This window comes from Canis lupus, chromosome 34, assembly GCF_003254725.2.
Source record: "Canis lupus dingo isolate Sandy chromosome 34, ASM325472v2, whole genome shotgun sequence".
Lineage (NCBI taxonomy): Eukaryota > Metazoa > Chordata > Mammalia > Carnivora > Canidae > Canis > Canis lupus.
Genome location: NC_064276.1, coordinates 21,914,210 through 21,932,625, shown reverse-complemented (window position 1 = coordinate 21,932,625; position 18,416 = coordinate 21,914,210). Strand labels below are relative to the sequence as shown.

General features: G+C 40.0%; 1 protein-coding gene across 11 annotated transcripts in view; it reads right to left on the bottom strand.

The window, feature by feature from the left end:
• The window catches only part of TP63 (tumor protein p63), a 218,428-nt gene that overhangs the window by 71,644 nt on the left and 128,368 nt on the right, over positions 1 to 18,416 (bottom strand). For all 11 annotated transcript variants that reach the window (XM_035710336.2, XM_025425342.3, XM_025425341.3 and 8 more), the window contains one exon: positions 11,244 to 11,498. In XM_035710336.2, coding sequence (XP_035566229.1) covers positions 11,244 to 11,498 — 255 coding nt within the window. The remainder of the gene's footprint in view (positions 1 to 11,243; positions 11,499 to 18,416) is intronic.

Below are 18,416 nucleotides of genomic sequence, written 5' to 3'. Positions count from 1 at the left end.
ATACCTTAAAAATTATTCAAATTTTTAAAATAAAGCCTGGGCAACACTATAGAATTCTTTTTTGAATAGAATTCTTAGCAACAGGGGACGCCTGGGTGGCTCAGTGGTTGAGCGTCTGCCTTTAGCTCAGGGTGTGATCCTGGATTCCCAGGATCAAGTCCCACATCGGGCTCCCTGCATGGAGCCTGCTTCTCCCTCTGCCTGTGTCTCTGCCTCTCTCTCTCTCTCTCTCTCTCTCTCTCTGTGTGTGTGTGTCCCTCATGCATAAATAAATAAAATCTTTAAAAAAAAAAAGAATTCTTAGCAACAGGAAGATGTTTTATAAGTATTCATTCTAATTTTCTAGGGAAAATTTAGAGAAACATAGGCATCTCAGATCATTACACATCAAATGCATCAAAATTCTGGCATATCAAAATATTAATTAAAATGTTTATTATTACAGCATATCAGTTTTAGATAAGTCAACTTCATAAAAATAACTTAAAATTCTAAGTTATAAGTAAACTTAATAATGTTGAGACATTCAAGATATTGAAGCAAGTTTTATAGGATTATGAGAATTATTTTGCTATGTTAAACTATTATAGTGGCTCACAGTAGCAGATTTTTGTTTTTTGACATAAAGTTAATCATATCTATGACTTCCTTGATGACAAGTCCTTGGTCAGAAATATAATCCATAATAAGTATGTTGTTCCTATGGGAAAACGAGATTTGCTTTTCCAAAAATACAAAATAGTAAAAAAAAAAAAAAAAGAAAGAAAAGAAAAGAAAAAAGAAAAGGTAGAAGCAATGGATATTCTTTAGCATCAGGGCTCTATATTCACAAATGTGAAAATCTTAACACACAGGGTAGAAGGAAAAGTAAGTAAGCAGGAGAGAGAGAAGAAAGAAATATCTTTCAAGCCCAAATCATAATTATTGTAAATTAATGCCTTTGTTACTCAACTAGAGTAACATATGTGTATCTTTATAAATAAATAAGTATAAATATTTATTTTTGTATTTTTAAGAAAAAGTATTTTTCTTTTACTGATCTCATAAAAATGATCACAATTTAAAACTTTATCATTGGTTCTGCTGAAATGTTATCAATAATACACTAAGAAAAAAAGTTAACTGATTAACAATTGCAGGATCCAATTAAACATGCTTTAAAAAGAAATTATTTTACATTAGAAAAACACACACATACACACACATAACATATATTTTCATCCCACTTTTATTTCTAGGGATTTATATATTGATACTGTTTTATTCATCTCTGCTTATAAATGGAAAACCTCGGGAAACTGACTAAATTGTAAGCGTGGGTTGATGTAGCATTCAAGCAGGTAAATCTAAAAGCAAAAATCCAGGATGAGATAATAACATATCATGTTTTTAGAATTTGAGCTCTCAGGCTCCCAAAGAGCTTCATAAACTTTAATTAGGCCTCACAACAATCCTGCCAAGTAAATACTGTAAGACCTATTGAACAGATGGTGGGCAGAAACAGAACAACCTGCCCCAGCTCAAAAGCTTGATAGCACCCAAAAGTTGCCCTCTGAGTCCTTGCTCTATTTTATGGGCCACGCCCTTCATGAGCCTGTCAGGTGACTTCTCAGATTCAAATGAGGACCCTTCAGCTAAGTGTTCTTAGCTTAAGTGTTAGTGATAGTGTTCTTCCTGTCTAATACAATATGGGAACCAACCAGTAGAAAGAAAAGTAATTTGGGGGCACCTTGGTGGCTCAGTTGATTATCAGACTCTTGATGTTGGGTCAGGTCATTGTCTTGGGAGATCAAGCCCCCCATCAGGCTCACTGGCTGAGCCGGGAGCCTGCTTAAGATTCCCTCTCCAGCCAAAAAAAAAAAAAATATTTTGAAATGGAGTATTCATCTTCATTACTCTTGCACAAGACTTAGTAGATGGTGCTGGTTAAACAGCATAAAAAGCAAAAAATAAAAACTGAATTAATAACCCACGAAGAAACACCTGTATGGCTGACAAACTTGAAAATTCTCTATTCCACATATAACACACTCAAAAGTCACATTCCGAGTCTTCAGACCTTAGTAATACAATAGCAAAGTGGCAAATTATATTGTTTTCTTTTCTACTAAGACATCATGAGGCTTCATCATTAGATTCAAACTAAAATGAGAATTTCAGTCTATTTGTAAAGTGAGAATCCTTCCCTAATTTACCCTACAATGAATGAGATCTCTGGCTACTATCAAATTTTCTTTTAAATTTCACCTGAGGGTAACCTGATGATGGGGCCATAATCATTATTAAAAACCACAGGAGAGGCTGCTGCTAAGATCATTACCTTTAGACCTCCATGTGTCTAATTACAGGACCCCTTGTTCTAAAAGCCATTCCACGTCTATGGAACATCTGCAGGGCTTCAAAGAGTCTAAGATTTTCCCTTACAATAAACTCTCCTTTCATCTCAGAGAATTGGAAGTGGTTGTGGAGAAAGCTATGTTATCTCAAGTCGTCTTCCAGTCATGGTGACCTAATAGACATAGTAATTGCTACTGATATAAAATTATGAGGATTTATTTTACACACAGTTGCTTTACTCATGACATGACAGCTGATTGCTAACCCCTTTCATGAAAAAAATACATCTGCCCTTCACCATCAGAGGGGATAGGAACCACTGCAAGACTTGGTCGTACTAAGAAAATGGCTAATATCAGGAGTGCAAGTGGAAGAAGTGTAGAACTCAGGTAAAGATATGCACTCATAGCAATATTTCCTCATAAATGGCTCACATCATTCTGGGCTGATTTTAGGGGATCTTTGTCAAGCTTAATGATACACTATATTTCTTTTGAGTCATTAAAATTTCTTATGACACTATTCTCTGTTTATACCTCAATTTTCAGGTGATTTTTGTTCCAGCACACTTTGTACATGCCAATTAAAAATAAGCCATCAGTGAGGGGAGAAAACTGATTTGGAAGCTCTTTAAATCTCACCGCCCTTTTCTGGTTACAGTTTTGGCCAATTTTAGAGATGTGAGTTATAGAGTCCTATAAATTCTCTAATGATAAAAACAAAAACAAATAAATGAGATCTTTTCCTTAGACAATGGATCCAACAATGCACACTATTATATTTTTTATACAGTAAAATTTTTATGAGGAATGAGAAGGTGAAAGTCATTTATTGCAAGAAAAAAAATCTTCAATGAAACTGTGTTGCAAAAGAGTGAAGGAGAGAAAAGGAGGAAGGGAAAAAAGGAGGGAAGAATGGAGGAAAAGAAGGATTAGGAAAGAGAACAAGGAGAAAAAAGAAAACTTCGTAGTGGGAAAAAAATAAATGCCAGCTCAATTTATTGAAGAAAGGGATTAATCTATACAAGTTTTTAAAGAGATGGAGAATTATTGTTTCTGAATGAAATATATTTACTGATAATCTTTCCCTTAGATGCTTGTTCTAGTTTCCAGTTACAGTATTTAAACTTCACATAATCTTCCCTTGTCACTGTTCTTTCAGCATGCCTATTGTTTTGTTTGGTCTATAGAGTTTTATAACTTTAAAAAAAAGATTTTATTCATTTATTCATGAGAGACACAGAGAGAGAAGCAGAGACACAGGCAGAGGGAGAAGCAGGCTCCCTGCAGGGGGCCCGATGTGGGACTCAATCTCAGGACCCTGAGATCATGCCCTGAGCCCAAGGCAGATGATCAACCACTGAACCACCCACGTGCCCCTATAACTTATTTTTTAAAAGCAATATTACTACTGTCATTTAAAGATCTAGAGCTATTACATGCAAATCCAGATTTCTAGCTGTTTCTGAAAAAATATTATTTTAATGCCAGGTCTACTTTCCCCCATGACAACAGGCTGGGGTGCAAAAGACATACCCCTGCAGACAGCGTATATGATCTCATCTTGCCGCCATCCCCATTATCATCTTTGATTCCCACTGACATTTGGATTTGCCACCTCTCAGGTAGCCCTTTTCTAGTCAAAATGCCTTGTTAAACCAAAAGGGCCTGATGATCCAATTCCTATTTTTATGAAAATGCCCATGGTGACTGATTTATAACATGATCTTCCTAATATTAATCCACCATTCCAAGAACTCAAAGCTTCAGTGAAAAAAAAACAAGATACTGAGTGGCTGGTAATACTTATAAAACTAAAATCAAAACAAAAAAAAGTGACCACTACTAATAATAACAGAGTGAAGGAGATAAAAGGAGGAGGAAGGGGAAAAAGGGAGGGAAGGAGGAAGGAAAAAAAGGATCAGGAGAGAGAACAAGGAGGAAAAAAGGAAACTTTGTAGTGGGAAAAAAGAAATGCCAGCTTTATTTAAATTTGCTATTTATTTCTTTTTAATAAGTGGTCAGTTCTTGGGATGCCTGGGTGGCTCAGTGGTTGAGTGTCTGCCTTTGGCTCAGGTTGTGATCCCGCGGTCACAGGATGGAGTCCCACATTGGGCTCCCCGCATGGAGCCTGCTTTTCCTTCTGCCTCCGTCTCTGTCTCTGTCTCTGTCTCTCTCTCTCTGTGTGTTTCTCATGAATAAATAAAATATAAAAAAAAATAAGTGGTCAGTTCTCATTATATTAGATATAAGAGATCAGTGTCAAAATTTTTATCTTTAGGGCAGCCCGGGTGGCTCAGCGGTTTAGTGCCGCCTTCAGCCCAGGGCCTGATCCTGGATAACTGGGATCGAGTCCCACCTAGGGCTCCCTGCATGGAGCCTGCTTCTCCCTCTGCCTGTGTCTCTGCCTTTCTCTCTTTCTCTCTCTCTCTCTCTCTCTCTGTGGTTTCTCATGAATAAATAAATAAAATATTTAAAAAGTTATCTTTAAATAAAAACTCTAAAGTGCATTCAACGAATCACTCAGGACAGTATGGGAGGGTCATAAACATTAGGTGAAACTGGCTTATCACAAATACATTGACCTAGAGTCAATCCAAACAAATTAGGGCAAATATACTGATGAAGTTATTCTGCTCTGCCCTGGGGACAATACCTCTGCAGCATGTCTTGTAATGGAAATTCACTTTTAAATCCAATCAAGGGGGACGCCTGAGTAGCTCAACAGTTGAGCACCTGCCTTTGACTCAGGGCATGATCCTGGGGTCCCAAGATTGAGTCCCACATCGGGCTCCCTGAATGGAGCCTGCTTCTCCCTCTGCTTGTGTCTCTGCCTCTCTTTCTGTGTCTCTCATAAATAAATAAATAAATAAATAAATAAATAAATAAATAAATAAATAAAATACTAAAAAAAAAAATGAGTAAATAAATCCAATCAAGTGTTGGATTTAAACATGAACCATCACCAAGAATCTTCAAGTCCTTTCTTTAGGAGATTCTTCCTCAATACTGTGGAACTAAGAAATAGCTCAGATAACAGGTGAATGTGCTCATTCACTGAATGACATTCAGTATCATTATTTTCTTTATCATGAGAGGGGCACAAAAAAGGGACTCCTATATGTATCTCAGGAGATTTACAGGACAGCTATGTCAGGAAGTGAAAATAACCTCATTATGGATAACAAATGTATCACCAGCAGGAGCCAAGTCTGCCGACTTCTCTCCTGTCCCTCAGCAATAAAATCTAACAGCCACTCGATTATGAGATCAGCTCAAGCCCCAATTACAGCTCAAAGTTTGAGGACAAAAGTGTTTCCTTTGTGAAAAGAAGCTGATAAATCATATTCGCCGTGAAAAAGTTTGTCTGTACATCATGTCCTTTGATGGGCTATTCTTAAGAGTCCCAAGATTCCAGAGGGCCACGCAACGGGCTGGCTTGCATTAGATTTCTGCAAAGCTGGCAGCCTTATTCTGGAAGTCTTACATTACAGGTAACCTGATGACAGGGAGGGTGGGCCACAGGCATGCATCTCAGCTCGCCTGTGAAGCCAACGCAAGAGAGCTTGCAGGACTGATACGCTGGGATCAATGAAACTCTCCGGGGAACTGGCTGTTCCCCTTTCAAATGCCACCTCCCTAATCTCTCCACTTGCTCAAGTCAGATTCTTCAAAGCTCTGAGCAGGACACGAGGCTGGCATGAGCAGGAGAGGCAAAGGAAGAATGCTGTCTATAAATCATGGGTGGAGGGAAAAGCATCAAATTTACGGATGGTTAACAATCAGAGTCAGAATTGAGGAACACTGCTTGGAACTAGAATTGCTTCCTTTAGCCATGAAGAGAAAACAAAGTTTCTTAATATTTATTAAGGGCCTACTGTATGCTGGAAAATGTGCTGGGCAGTGGGTCAGGAGGCCTGTCCTCCAAGACCTTGAAATCTATGAAGGGAAAAATCATAATACCAAAAAAAGTGATTGTATGTCCAAAGGCCAGGTCTTTTTCTCAAAGCACAGCAAAAAACACTAACTTGAGGCTTTTCAGTGTTTGCACACAGATAATACTGTGGGTCATGGGTTATGAGAAAAAGAGTTCGCAAACTGACAAATGTGTGTGAGGCTGGTAATCAAGACAGATTGACTTATATTCACAAAGAGGCCTGGTCACTAGAGTCCAGTGAGAGGGAACACTCTGCCGCCCAAAGTGGTGTTCTCACCAGACCTCTCGATTCTCAAGTAGGTGCCGTAGAAAGCTTATCTTTTACTCAACCACCAGTCCAAAAGCATTCCAGGTCAGTACGTATGAATCTTTTCAATGACCACAGAGTAATGCATTATTTGGATATGTCACCAAATATTGAAATGGTTCCCACTGATGAGTACGTAGGCTCTTTCCAGTACTCCGCCACCACAAATCAATATATCGACTCTTCCATAAGTGAAATCCACTGTTATCCTTTATTTAACATGGTGACTAAAAAAAAAAAAAAAAAAAAAAAAAAAGGCATCCCCATAAATGAAGTGGTGGACTGAAAATGAGAAATACATGCTGAAGTCAACTGTTTTTTAATTCAAATCTGGAGAGGGCCCTTCCTTGTGCTGGCAAAGAGGAAAACACTTGGGCAGGCATAGGAAAACAGAACAGCCATCCTGCAGACGTCTGCCTATAGGACAACCTGTTATCATTCCATATTATCTTACTCATATATTTAGATAGTGGATAGTATCACAGTCTCTTGGGGCTAGAGCATGCATGTGAATAGCCCAAAAGCATGAAAAAAAAGTAGAAACATTTTGCTTTGCTTTCAAATTATTACTTGCACAACTGAACTCTCACAAAACTAGGAAACTCATGAAACGAAGGGATCAAAATTCAGATTCAGTGAACATTTATATCCATCCCTATGACAAGCCAGGTGCCCATGAGAGCATGACACTGGTCATACAATCCCCATAATAAAAATGTATTAACATCCCCATTTGGCCAGCTCCCATGTGCTGCTAGCAACTTGCAGAATCAAAATCTGCACCTAAGTTTCTTGCCATCTTTAAACCACCATTCTGTCAACTATCTCCTGGCTAATGATTCCTTGCTACCATAGTAGACCGGCACCTCGTGATGTTACATGGGAGGCCTCTCTGATTATAGCAGCCATCAGATTATAGAAATAAGAAAGGAATCTAAAACTAAGTCCTAAATTCGGGTGGGTTTGGGTTTGGGTTTGAACGTATGTGTGTGCATGTCTGTGAGATAGAGAATATGGAAAAAGGTTACCGCACTTCATTTTATCTCGGTGGAAGAAGTTTAAAATAAATATCACGTGTTTAAGAAACTGGAAACACATTTGTTATTTAAAAAATAGAGAAAGCAAATAAGCATACATGCTGTAAAGATATTAATTACATTTTGGCAAAAAGTCTGAGTAAAATGAGAATTAAAAGAGAAAACACGAGAGGATGATGACAAGTGATAAAATGGTACTAAAAAGATTTTTATTAAAAAATTACCAGAAGACGATGCAGTAAGTGTGGCTCCTCCTAATGACAGCTGCTTCTGCTGCTTTCTGTTTGTGGGCAGTTTTAAATGATAGTATTTTATTTTGGAAAGTTGCTTTCAAATGCACAGATGTCAAATAAATAGGTGTTATATGATCTGATATTTAAAAAGTTCTCCATCAGCTGGGCTTCAGCACCATACCACACAGGGCCTGGATGTCCCTGTACGTCTCCTTCTATCAATCAGGAGGAAAGGCCGTCTAGACAGGATGGCAGAGAGACTTGAGCTGAGAGTGAGGGGCCCTGGGTTCCTCACCCACCTTGACTGGTGATCAGACTTGTCACCTTTACTTCTCTAACTTTCCTCATTTAGAAAAGTGGGGCTAACAGCCATAGTCGTGAGGCCCAACAAAATAAACAGGTGAGAGTGTACTTTTAAAAACAGTGAGGTTCTGTGCCTATGTGGGAAGATATATAATTTGGTTCAGAGAGTTAGATGCTGTTGTGTACAAGATTCTGGTGTCCTTGGCTAAGATCTTAGGGGTTTTTTTAGGTGATTTCAACAGCTACTCAGATGCCCTAAATTTAGGAGAAATGCACTTGGGCCTAAAAGAAAACTGATGGTTTTCTAACGTACTTACTAAAACTAAAACTCTAAACACCATGTGATACTCTAGTAGGAGAGAATGGACAACTAACTCAATCACCTTGTCTCATGAAATTTGTAGGGTGGACTGGAGGAAAGCCAAGAAAGGCAACACAGCTTAATCAAGGCTGTTCATTCATGGCAGGCAAAATACATAATAAGAACTTAAGTCCTTCTACAAATGTCCTATGATGATGATTTAATAGGACTCCACCATAAAATAAAAGAAAGTAGGTTTCACCGGACTCTTCCCTATCCTCACAAAGGTACCGACTGATCTCGAGAAAGACGAAGTGACTTGGCTAAAGTCACAAAGATGATCATGTCTAGAATCCAGGTTTTCTGGCCCCCAAACAGGGGCCCTCCCCATTGCAGCAGTGCCTACCCCTTCACGCAGGGTACTGATCTCACTGCTGTCCCTCATAAGGAAATTTTACCAGTATGCTCCGTAAGATATTTTTTTTCTTTTTTAACCTACCACTTAGGTATGTCTCCCCAGCCTTTTTTTTTTTTTTTTTTTTTTTCTGTGACACAATTTACTTCTCTGAGAATGGGGCTTTCTTTGATGGTTCAGAATGATGTTCAATCTGAGAAAAACCTTAAGATTTCTGTATGAGGAGGTGATGAGGGAGGTGAGGGGAGATGGGATTTAATGTTCCACTTGTAGCAAGTTCCACAACCATGGTTCTTAAAGCATTTTAGAAGGGAAATGCTCAATCATTAGTGGCCTCAGTAGGCCCATTAGCCCTTCCGACGTGCTTATTCCTAACATAGTGGAGGTTGGCCTGAGTATGCAAACAAGAACCTGTTAGCCAGGAAGATCAGGGATTGTGAACACCCAAGCAGCGACCTCTATTCTAACGCACATCATGCTCCATTTATAAAATGGCTATTCCAGCAGGTTTTCAGCAAGATATTACTTAGATGGATCAACCAATATTTATTTAAGGCCAATGGACTCTAAGTTTACTCACCTTTAGGATCCATTCTCCAGGATTATTAATATAAAAGACACTCAAGACTGTGACACAATTGATAAATAACACATGGGAGGAAGATCAGATTTTAGGCTCATACTTAGACTTTATGTTTGAAATATGAGCCGTGACAGAACCGCTTCTCAAACCATGAAAGAAAAGCACAAAAATAAAATTTTAGACCATTTTGAACATCGTGATGTGGAATGGGAGAAAAAGAACACAATCTAGTTGGGGAGGGGACAATCAGAAATAGGTCCAGCTACACAAAAGCCTCTGTCCCTTGAGGGGTGTCACTTAACCTCCACATTCTTAAGCTTCTCTTGCTAGGAAAATGGGAATCATAAATTGTGTCCTACCTAGTTCACTAAGAAGTGAAGACAAAATGAGGGAACACATGTGAAACTACATGGGACATAGTGTCACAAATGTAGATTGTTTTATAAAGGATATACAGTTGGATTAATGCTATAGCGAGCTAGACGCTGTAACATAAAAAAGTAAAATACTTTCCAAAGAAACCTATTTGCCAAAGATGGGGGAAAAAAACTGTTAAAACAACTGTAAAGCTACTTCTCAATAAGGTGATAATATTGGGAAGCACTTATAATCCATGCAAATTTTAAGTTGCTTGAAAAACATGCATGCCACTTTGGTGTTGGGCATTCTTTGATCAAGTAATTAAAACCGGTCTTGTAAGTCTCCTCCCTTATATATGAATTTTATTTATAATACATTACAAAACAAACTCTGAAAGAGAATAAACATTCTTACACCTTTCTAATTTTTGAATATATCTCTATGTTTTCTTGGAAACATTATATACGTAAAGTCCTTTTTTTTTTCAACTATTTAATCGGAGTCTCTTTGGACTAATTGATGACTCTGATGTACAGTTTTGGAGGCTTCTTTGAGGAAAAAAAAATTCTAAATGTATTAAATTCCTAAGTATCAGTTAAGTCATGACTCGTGCTACAGAGTCTACATGTATAAGCAAACTTAGCCCTTTGGTAATAAGTGAGATTTTAATTTCTTATTACTCCGTTTTGGTGATTTCATTTTTTTAATCGCATATTAACAGGACGTTTATGGGCAGCCTGGGTGGCTCAGTGGTTTAGCACCTGCCTTAGGCCCAGGGCGTGATCCTGGAGGCCCGGATGGAGTCCCACGTCGGGTTCCCTGCACCGGGCCTGCTTCTTCCACTGCCTGTGTCTCTGCCTCTCTTTCTCTCTCTCTCTCTCTCTCTCTGTGTGTGTGTCTCTCATGAATAAATAAATAAAATCTTCATGAATAAATAAATAAAATCTTAAAAAAAAAAAAAAAAAGGACTTTTACTTCTTCCGCGTAATGAGACTGATCACTATCCTGCATTCTTGGACATGCAATTACGCATCCCATGCTCATGATACTTTTTGTTGGCACAATGCTTTAGAGTCTCCCAAAAACTTTTGCAGGACGGACCCCCTCCCACCCCTACCTCATCCCCCCACCCTCATGCAGGACGGACCTCCTCCCACCCCAACCCCACCCCCCCACCCCCCGGGGTGAAGCAGGCAGGCACAGATCTGCTGACATTGTTAGGAACCCGCCAGAACCTGGGCTTCGGCTCCCGCATCGGGGCTCTAACCACCCAGGGGCACTTCTCCTCGCTCTGCTCGGTGTTAAAGACCCAGCCACGAAAGGTCGCTGGCGGCCGCGGCGCGGGTCTCTAAGCTGTGGCAGGTGGTCCCTGCGCAGGGCGGCCAAGCCGGCCCTAGCCCTCGGGGGTGGGCTGGGGGGGGGGGCGCTTACCGTCCAGGTGGCCGACTTGGCGGTGCTGGACTGCTGGAAGGACACGTCGAAGCTGTGCGGGCCCGGGTAGTCGGTGTTGGAGGGGATGGCGGGGGACGGGGACAGCGCGTCGAAGGTGGAGCTGGGCTGCGCGTAGGGCGACGGTGCCGTGACGCTGTTCTGCGCGTGGTCTGTGTTGTAGGGGCTGGTGGACGAGGAGCCGTTCTGAATCTGCTGGTCCATGCTGTTCAGGAGCCCCAGGTTCGTGTACTGTGGCTGCGGGACGCCCAGAAAGCCCAGTGTTAGCTCTTGCACGCGGCAGGCCATTGCTCCGAAAAAGGCGTCGCTTGGTGCGTGCATTCTACAGAAATGCACCGTGGGCCTCTGAGACCTCACAGCCCAAGCCAAACGACCGCTTCGTCATAGGAGGACCAAGGGACGTCTGAGGCCTGTGTGTGTTTCGTCAGGACCTGGCACAGGTCACACGGGTTTTGTGCGGCCTTTGGAGACTGTGGTCCCCTGAGGAGCGACTGAGAGGAGAACGCACACAGTGATGCTGTGGAAGCGTTGCATGGTATCAGACAGTGGCCACATGCACGGGAGCAAAGCATAGGGCAGAGCCTTGGGATCACTACTCATGAAACTGATGTAACATTGAATGTCCACTATACTTAAATTTAAAGATAAAGTAAAATATGCATTTATTAGTAAACTGGGCAACAATGTTCAGGGCTCAGTAGCTCTATAGAAGGTCTTTAAGGGGCACCTGGGTGGCTGAGCGGTTGGGCATCTGCCTTTGGCTCAAATCGTGATCCCAGGGTCCTGGGATGGAGTCCCACACCCGGCTCCCCGCAGGGAGTCTGCTTCTCCCTCTGCCTGTGTCTCTGCCTCTCTCTGTGTGTCTCTCATGAATAAATAAAATCTTTTAAAAAAGGTATTTAAAATAAATAAATACCACCTCCTATTTCTTTGTATTTTCCACCTCCTGCCATAGTATTCAGAATGAGAAAGACCACTGGATGGTATGTTCTAAAGGGGATTTGAAGCATCAAATAGTTGTATATGAAGCAAAATCAGATGTCCTCCAAATGTCCTTGTAGTCTTACACTCTAAATTCTGCCCCAGGGTAACAAGAATGCTTCCACCCCCACCCCACAAGGACCCACTTCTTCGAGACTGGAGAAGCACACAGGTAGCAAGGTTAGGGAAAGCCATCTAGATATCTTTAAATGTAGCATGCTAGTATGTCATCCAAACACAGCCTAATTTTTTATCCATTCTTTCATTTTCTTTGTAGCAGTTTATTCTTTGCCAGCATAGAACATGTGGAAGAGGAATCCCATCTCGTTATGATTAACATTCTATATTTGATACAATTCAGAAGTATATTAGCTCATGTAGCTCCTCTGCCAGATGCTCTTATGTCTTTTGTGCCAACAAGCACAGAGTAGGCACTAGATACGATGTGTATGGAAAGAATGAGTTAACTTGTCATTTAATCCACACACACACACACACACACACACACACACAAATGTATTACTATCAGAGAGCAGGAGTGATTTACTCAAGTACCAGCTAATAAGCAAAGAGTGGGAATTCTGAAACCAAATCTTCTGACTCTGATGGAGTCCAGGGCCCTGCCCAACACCAGCACACCTGTCAGCCCGATGAGATAATTCGAAGCATTCCTAAAGTGGACGCAAATGGGACAGTTTCCAGAAGTGGCACCCACTGTATGGTCCAGTTTTCCCCGTGTAAACACTTCTGACCCACGTCAATCTCATTGTCTCTTCAAGCCCAGGAAGGGGGAACAAAGCAAAAGCAAGAAGAGAAAAAGCAGTCTTGTTGATACAGATTTTATAAAGGAAATGAGGAGTCAGGTGCTTCGGTTGAGGTAGCACTTGCAGAGTCCCGACCAAGTCAAGTGATGGAGAACAAGCAAGCTCACAAAGAAATAGAAGGTGGACAAAAATCTTAACGACATTGAATTATTCGACTAAACTTTAGGTATTTCCCACAGGGAGGCGAAAGGACGAACTCGGCCATTCCATTCAGTCCAGAGAGCATCTGGCTAAATGTTACAGGCCGCATGCCCATCCCAGGACATTTATACATTCGCATTCCACTGCCCGAATGCCACGTCCCCATTTGCTCTTCAAATAACTATTAATCTCTTTACACTTCTCCCCCTGCTGACAAGAGCAGCTGTTTGTCTTGCCTTCTCTCTCCTCTGACTTCTGCAGCTCCTACTCCTGTCCTCTGGTCCAGCTTCAATTTGTACTCTTCTAACAGGTGAGGCCAAAACTGCAGGTGATACAACTAGGGGAGAAGCGAACAACATAGGAGCCCCCACCCCTTGCCCCAGTGCCACACTCCCAACCCCAGCTGAACTCAAGTCTGGAGGCATGCAGGCCAGCAGCAGGGGCCTAGGAATGGGATTGCAAAGATATTATTTGTGTTCAAGTTAAGGGTCAGCATGCAAAGCACTCCTGTACGTCCTGTAGGAATCAGATAATGCTCATAGAGGCACGTGCTTCCCTACAGCACTACAATTAGGGAAGCAGTCGGCCCTGACAGAAAGGACAAAGAAACCCGCCGAGCACTTTCTCACAGGCAGTAAAATGCCTGTTGAGCCACCCCTTTCCTCCTCCTTCCAGCTACACAGAATGGAACTTTGGCTAATTGTGGGCTTGGATGAGAACAAAGAAACATAGCCCTTTGAATTTTTTTTTTTTCAATATATGTAAAGAGAAAAGTTTGGGGTCCAGTTTTAAAAGCCAGTGAGCAAACACTCAGTGCTTCTCGAAGGTCTTAAGAGAAATAGAGAATGCATTTACTTGGGAAGCACAAAGGAGACCCCTGGTGTAGCTGTAGAACTGAACATATCAGGTGGTACTAAAAAAGCAGAAACCATATTCCCAGTCATTTCATAGCACCGTAGGTGCTGATGGCAAAGCTTTTAAATGCCAGCATTTTTAATTCTATACAGTTTAGGAGAAATATTTTACTTAATAACAACAGAGTGTGCTTCCAATGCTAATGCCTCCACTTACGCATTGGAATTCTCAGCTTTAGACACAGGGCTGCTTACTATCCAAGACAAAAGTGGGAAAACGCATTTCAATTCAAACTTTTCTCGAATTTTACTTTAAGGAAACATATGTCAAGTAGTGTCCTCAATTGTCTTTCAAAACCATTTAAAAGCATAAAACCAACACTACTTGCTTTTAATTTGCCTAGAACACAAAGTAGGAATTGCATGATTGGGAATCTACTTGGATACTTTGCAGAGCTTTATTAAAAATCAGTGTCATAAATTTGCCATAAGAAAGAGTACTTTTGCGGTTAATTTAAGGAGCATTCACTTAACAACAGCAACAGTTTCTTATTTGCCTCTTTGATTTGACAAGAGAGTGGACATGTCCACAAAGTGGGATTGGAGGCTGAGGGCAGATTGACGTAGCCAAGAAGATAAGCGCTATGTAGGCAGGACCAGCAAAATAATTTGTGTGACCCATTACAAAATGAAAATGCAGGGCCTCTGGGTCATAGATTATTGTTTTAAAATGGTGATAGCAAAACATTAAAAAAAAAAAAAAAAGAACCAGAACCCATTGCAACTACACACTTTTGTATGTATGTATGGAGTTAGCTCTGTACCAGGTTAATGAGGATTAATTCATTTTCCACCAAAGTGAAGCTGGTGGGGTAAAGGAAGTAATGCCTGTGCCCCTTCTTTACTATAATTCCATGAACATGGAGGGGTGTTATGCTAGGATGCTAATGTAATGCCTATTTATGATGACCAGGAGAAGAGCTTCAGAAGTTAGAACTGTACATTTTCATGCTAGTCAAAAAAAAAAAAAAACTGCCCTCAGTAGAACTCTATGGGGTCTCCTATGTCCCATGTATTTCTTATTCAACAAAAAATATTAGAATTTTTGAAATGAAATAAGAATTGTTCCTTTCTAGCCACAAGGTATCTTGATCTTGAAATAAACTTCACATACTCTCAAGATACGCAATGAGTGAATGAATGAATGAATGGAAATGTTATCTATCTACCCTAACACATTTGGAAGAGGAGGCAGTCATCTTTCCACAAATCCTGAAAGGCAAAATGAACACAATATGCCGAATAAAGTATAACAATTGATTTCCTCTGGCTTCAGACAGATGCCTCATTTCCTATAAAATAACTTTGAAGTAGAAGACTCACCCCCTGGACCCTAGTTTGTTGTTTTTTTTTTGTTTTTTTTTTGTTGTTGTTCTTTTTTTTAGCAACATCTATAACTGGAATATATTCAGGTTCATCACAGACTAGCCAATCTGACCACAGAAAGGATGAAACGCACCTTGTTCCCTGAGACTTATATTTCAGGTAATCCCAGGATACCTTGGGGGTGTTCTGAAACACGGAACTGTCATGAAGTGAAGAGATACTCAGGGGCTGAATCTCAAACTGTTTGCTTTTACCATCAGGAAAGAGTAAGTATAGGTAAGAACTATTCCAAATACAGAAAAGAGTATTTTCCTGCTTTTCTCCTCTTTTCCACCTTTTTCATTCTCATAGCCATCTCTAGGGTCTGATTTATTTCTTCACTGAACTTCAATTTGGATGATTAGAATTAAAATATAGAAGACTAGATTTTTCCTGAGTGGGCACTGCTTTAGGAGTATCCTATAAATGCAATCCCTGTAGTTTCATCTCTTTTTCTTTCCTGGATTACATTAATAAGTTATCATTAAATCTGAAAGTAATGTGAGCCTAAATTTTCTTCTCATCTGCTCAGAAATAATGTGCCAGTATGTAGCACTGTAAACAAAACTCAGTATTGAATACTTGGGTTATGCTTAAAGTTGGCATTGTCATCACTTTCCTATAAAAGAATTTAACATCAAAAAAGGATCCCCATTAAGTCATTTGACCAGTGAAATGCAAAGAGAGACTTAGATGTAATTTGTGCTCCTGCAACTCTTTCTCCTCCAATTTATCTGTATAAGAGAAATTGTGTAAGTTCTATTCATCAGATACTACTATCTGTAATAGATAGTTTATGACCACATGGCAATAAGAGCCACAGTCTATAGCAAGAAGTTAATAAAAAAAAATGAGAGCCAAATCAGGAATAGGACATGTTACTGCTGAGAGGTAAAATCACTTGTTTACTTCCATTTAAATGTCCCCTTGTCACAGGAAACAATCACTTGCCCAAATTTTATTTCAAGAAATTATATCTATAATCTTTGACTTACTATAAGACCAAGCTAAGGAATTAAATGTTCTTTGGCACTTACATTCCTGAATAGATCTGAGTAACACAAAAGAACTCCAAACTTAGACTGGGTGATGTGGAGTCTAACCCCCAGCCCTGTGCCACTAACGTGCTGAAAAATCTCTGTGTAAGGCACATGCACCACCTGGTCCTTAGCTTCCTATAAGGAGATTGATTCTGAGGATCAAACATAAAAGGCACATCAATTCTAACATTCCGGTGAATGACCACACTCATCCACAAAGCTATTTTAGGGTGCCACGAGGCTACTTTCAAAAAATGAGATAACCTGTTTTATTATTATTATTATTACTTTTTAAGACAGATTGGTCAGGCCAAGCTTAAAAATCAACAATGTTCCAGGCAGCATGCACATGCTTTCCTCAGCTGAGGGGACCTTTCACCTCAGGACTTTCGTGAAGATTCTAAAGCTACCTCTTGGGAAAAGAAAACGGTTTTCCTCCTGACCCTGGCTTGACAAAACATTCATTTCAAATATGTGCTAGCAGGCGGTACTACATTTTCATCCCCAAATATCAGCAGGATAGTGACTTTTCAACAAGCACTGCCTTAGGGAGAAATACTTGTCGTGTTTTAGTTTTCTATCACCTGCCTCACCTAAAGGAATGATGGCTTCTTTTATGCTAGAATTTAAAGTGCTCCATCCGCAGCCAAGAAGATATTTGTGTTATAATGTCAAGTTTAAGTACAATCCTTCAACCTTAAGAATTTATTTAGCATCACGTTATTCTCAAGACCAGATTTTTTTTCGTTGTAAAATATTTCCCTTCTTTTATCTTCCAAATGATCCCCCAAAGTGAACATTTGGAGGTAAAATACACTCATCCCTTCCAATAAACAACATGTGAGAATAAAGCACCTAAGCACACAGGGACTTCTGACAGCAGGCAGAGGGTTTACTAGACGGTTTTATGTTCTGACGCAAAGTGCTGAGATTCCTTTGAGGTCTGAGATTCCATAACTCAGGAAAGAGCTCCCGAAAAGCCCCAACCAACGCCAGACAACCGCAGGTGAGACAAATAAAATACAAGTTGGGCGATCAGGTGGTCAGCAATGTTGGCAAATACTAGACAATAGCATTTGCAAATCCAGGAAATGAATTGTGTTGAAGTTGAAACTCAACCCAAATATTCCCACTTTACACTGTGGAGAGCTCAATTAAGAAAAAATAAACTTCACATTCTGCCTTAAGCCAGTATTCCCTTGAAGTAATGACCAAGTGAACAAAATTAGAATCACGAGCATCTGAAGTCTGCAAGAAATTTCTGTCATCATCATATACCAAAGAAACATGGGGCTGAGCAGAAAGCAGGAAGGTATAATTCTAATATTCAGTAACTCTAGATGCAGATATGAAGGAAAAATACACAGAGTTTCAATTTCTTCAAAGTTGAAACAAAAATATGTGGGAGGACATTTTCAATCTGTAACAGCCACTATTTCTATAGCTTTCTTGAGCAGAACTGGTAATGTGAAAAGAAGAGAGTACATAGCAATGAAAATTTTCAGTGACGATGAGGCCACCTGTATGGAAAGCATACCATGGCCCATCAATAATGTCTCATTGGTTTTCAAAGTGAATTTAAAATACTTAAAGATATATCTGTCAGACCACATAATGTATATATCTGTCTTATATTATATATAGGATATATCTGTCTAGGCCGTATCAGAAATTATGACCTAAATCAATGGGGTGATTGAATGTGATTAACACTGAATCACAGAAGATAGTTTTGTTTACCACGTTGCGAAATTGAAAGATAACAATTTCAATAAATAGTGACCATCAGGATTTTAAAAAAAAAATCAGAAACACAAGTAGTATCAATATCCAATCCTCTCTACGAAAAAAAAAAAGAGTATTAGCTATTACTACTACTACTACCACCAC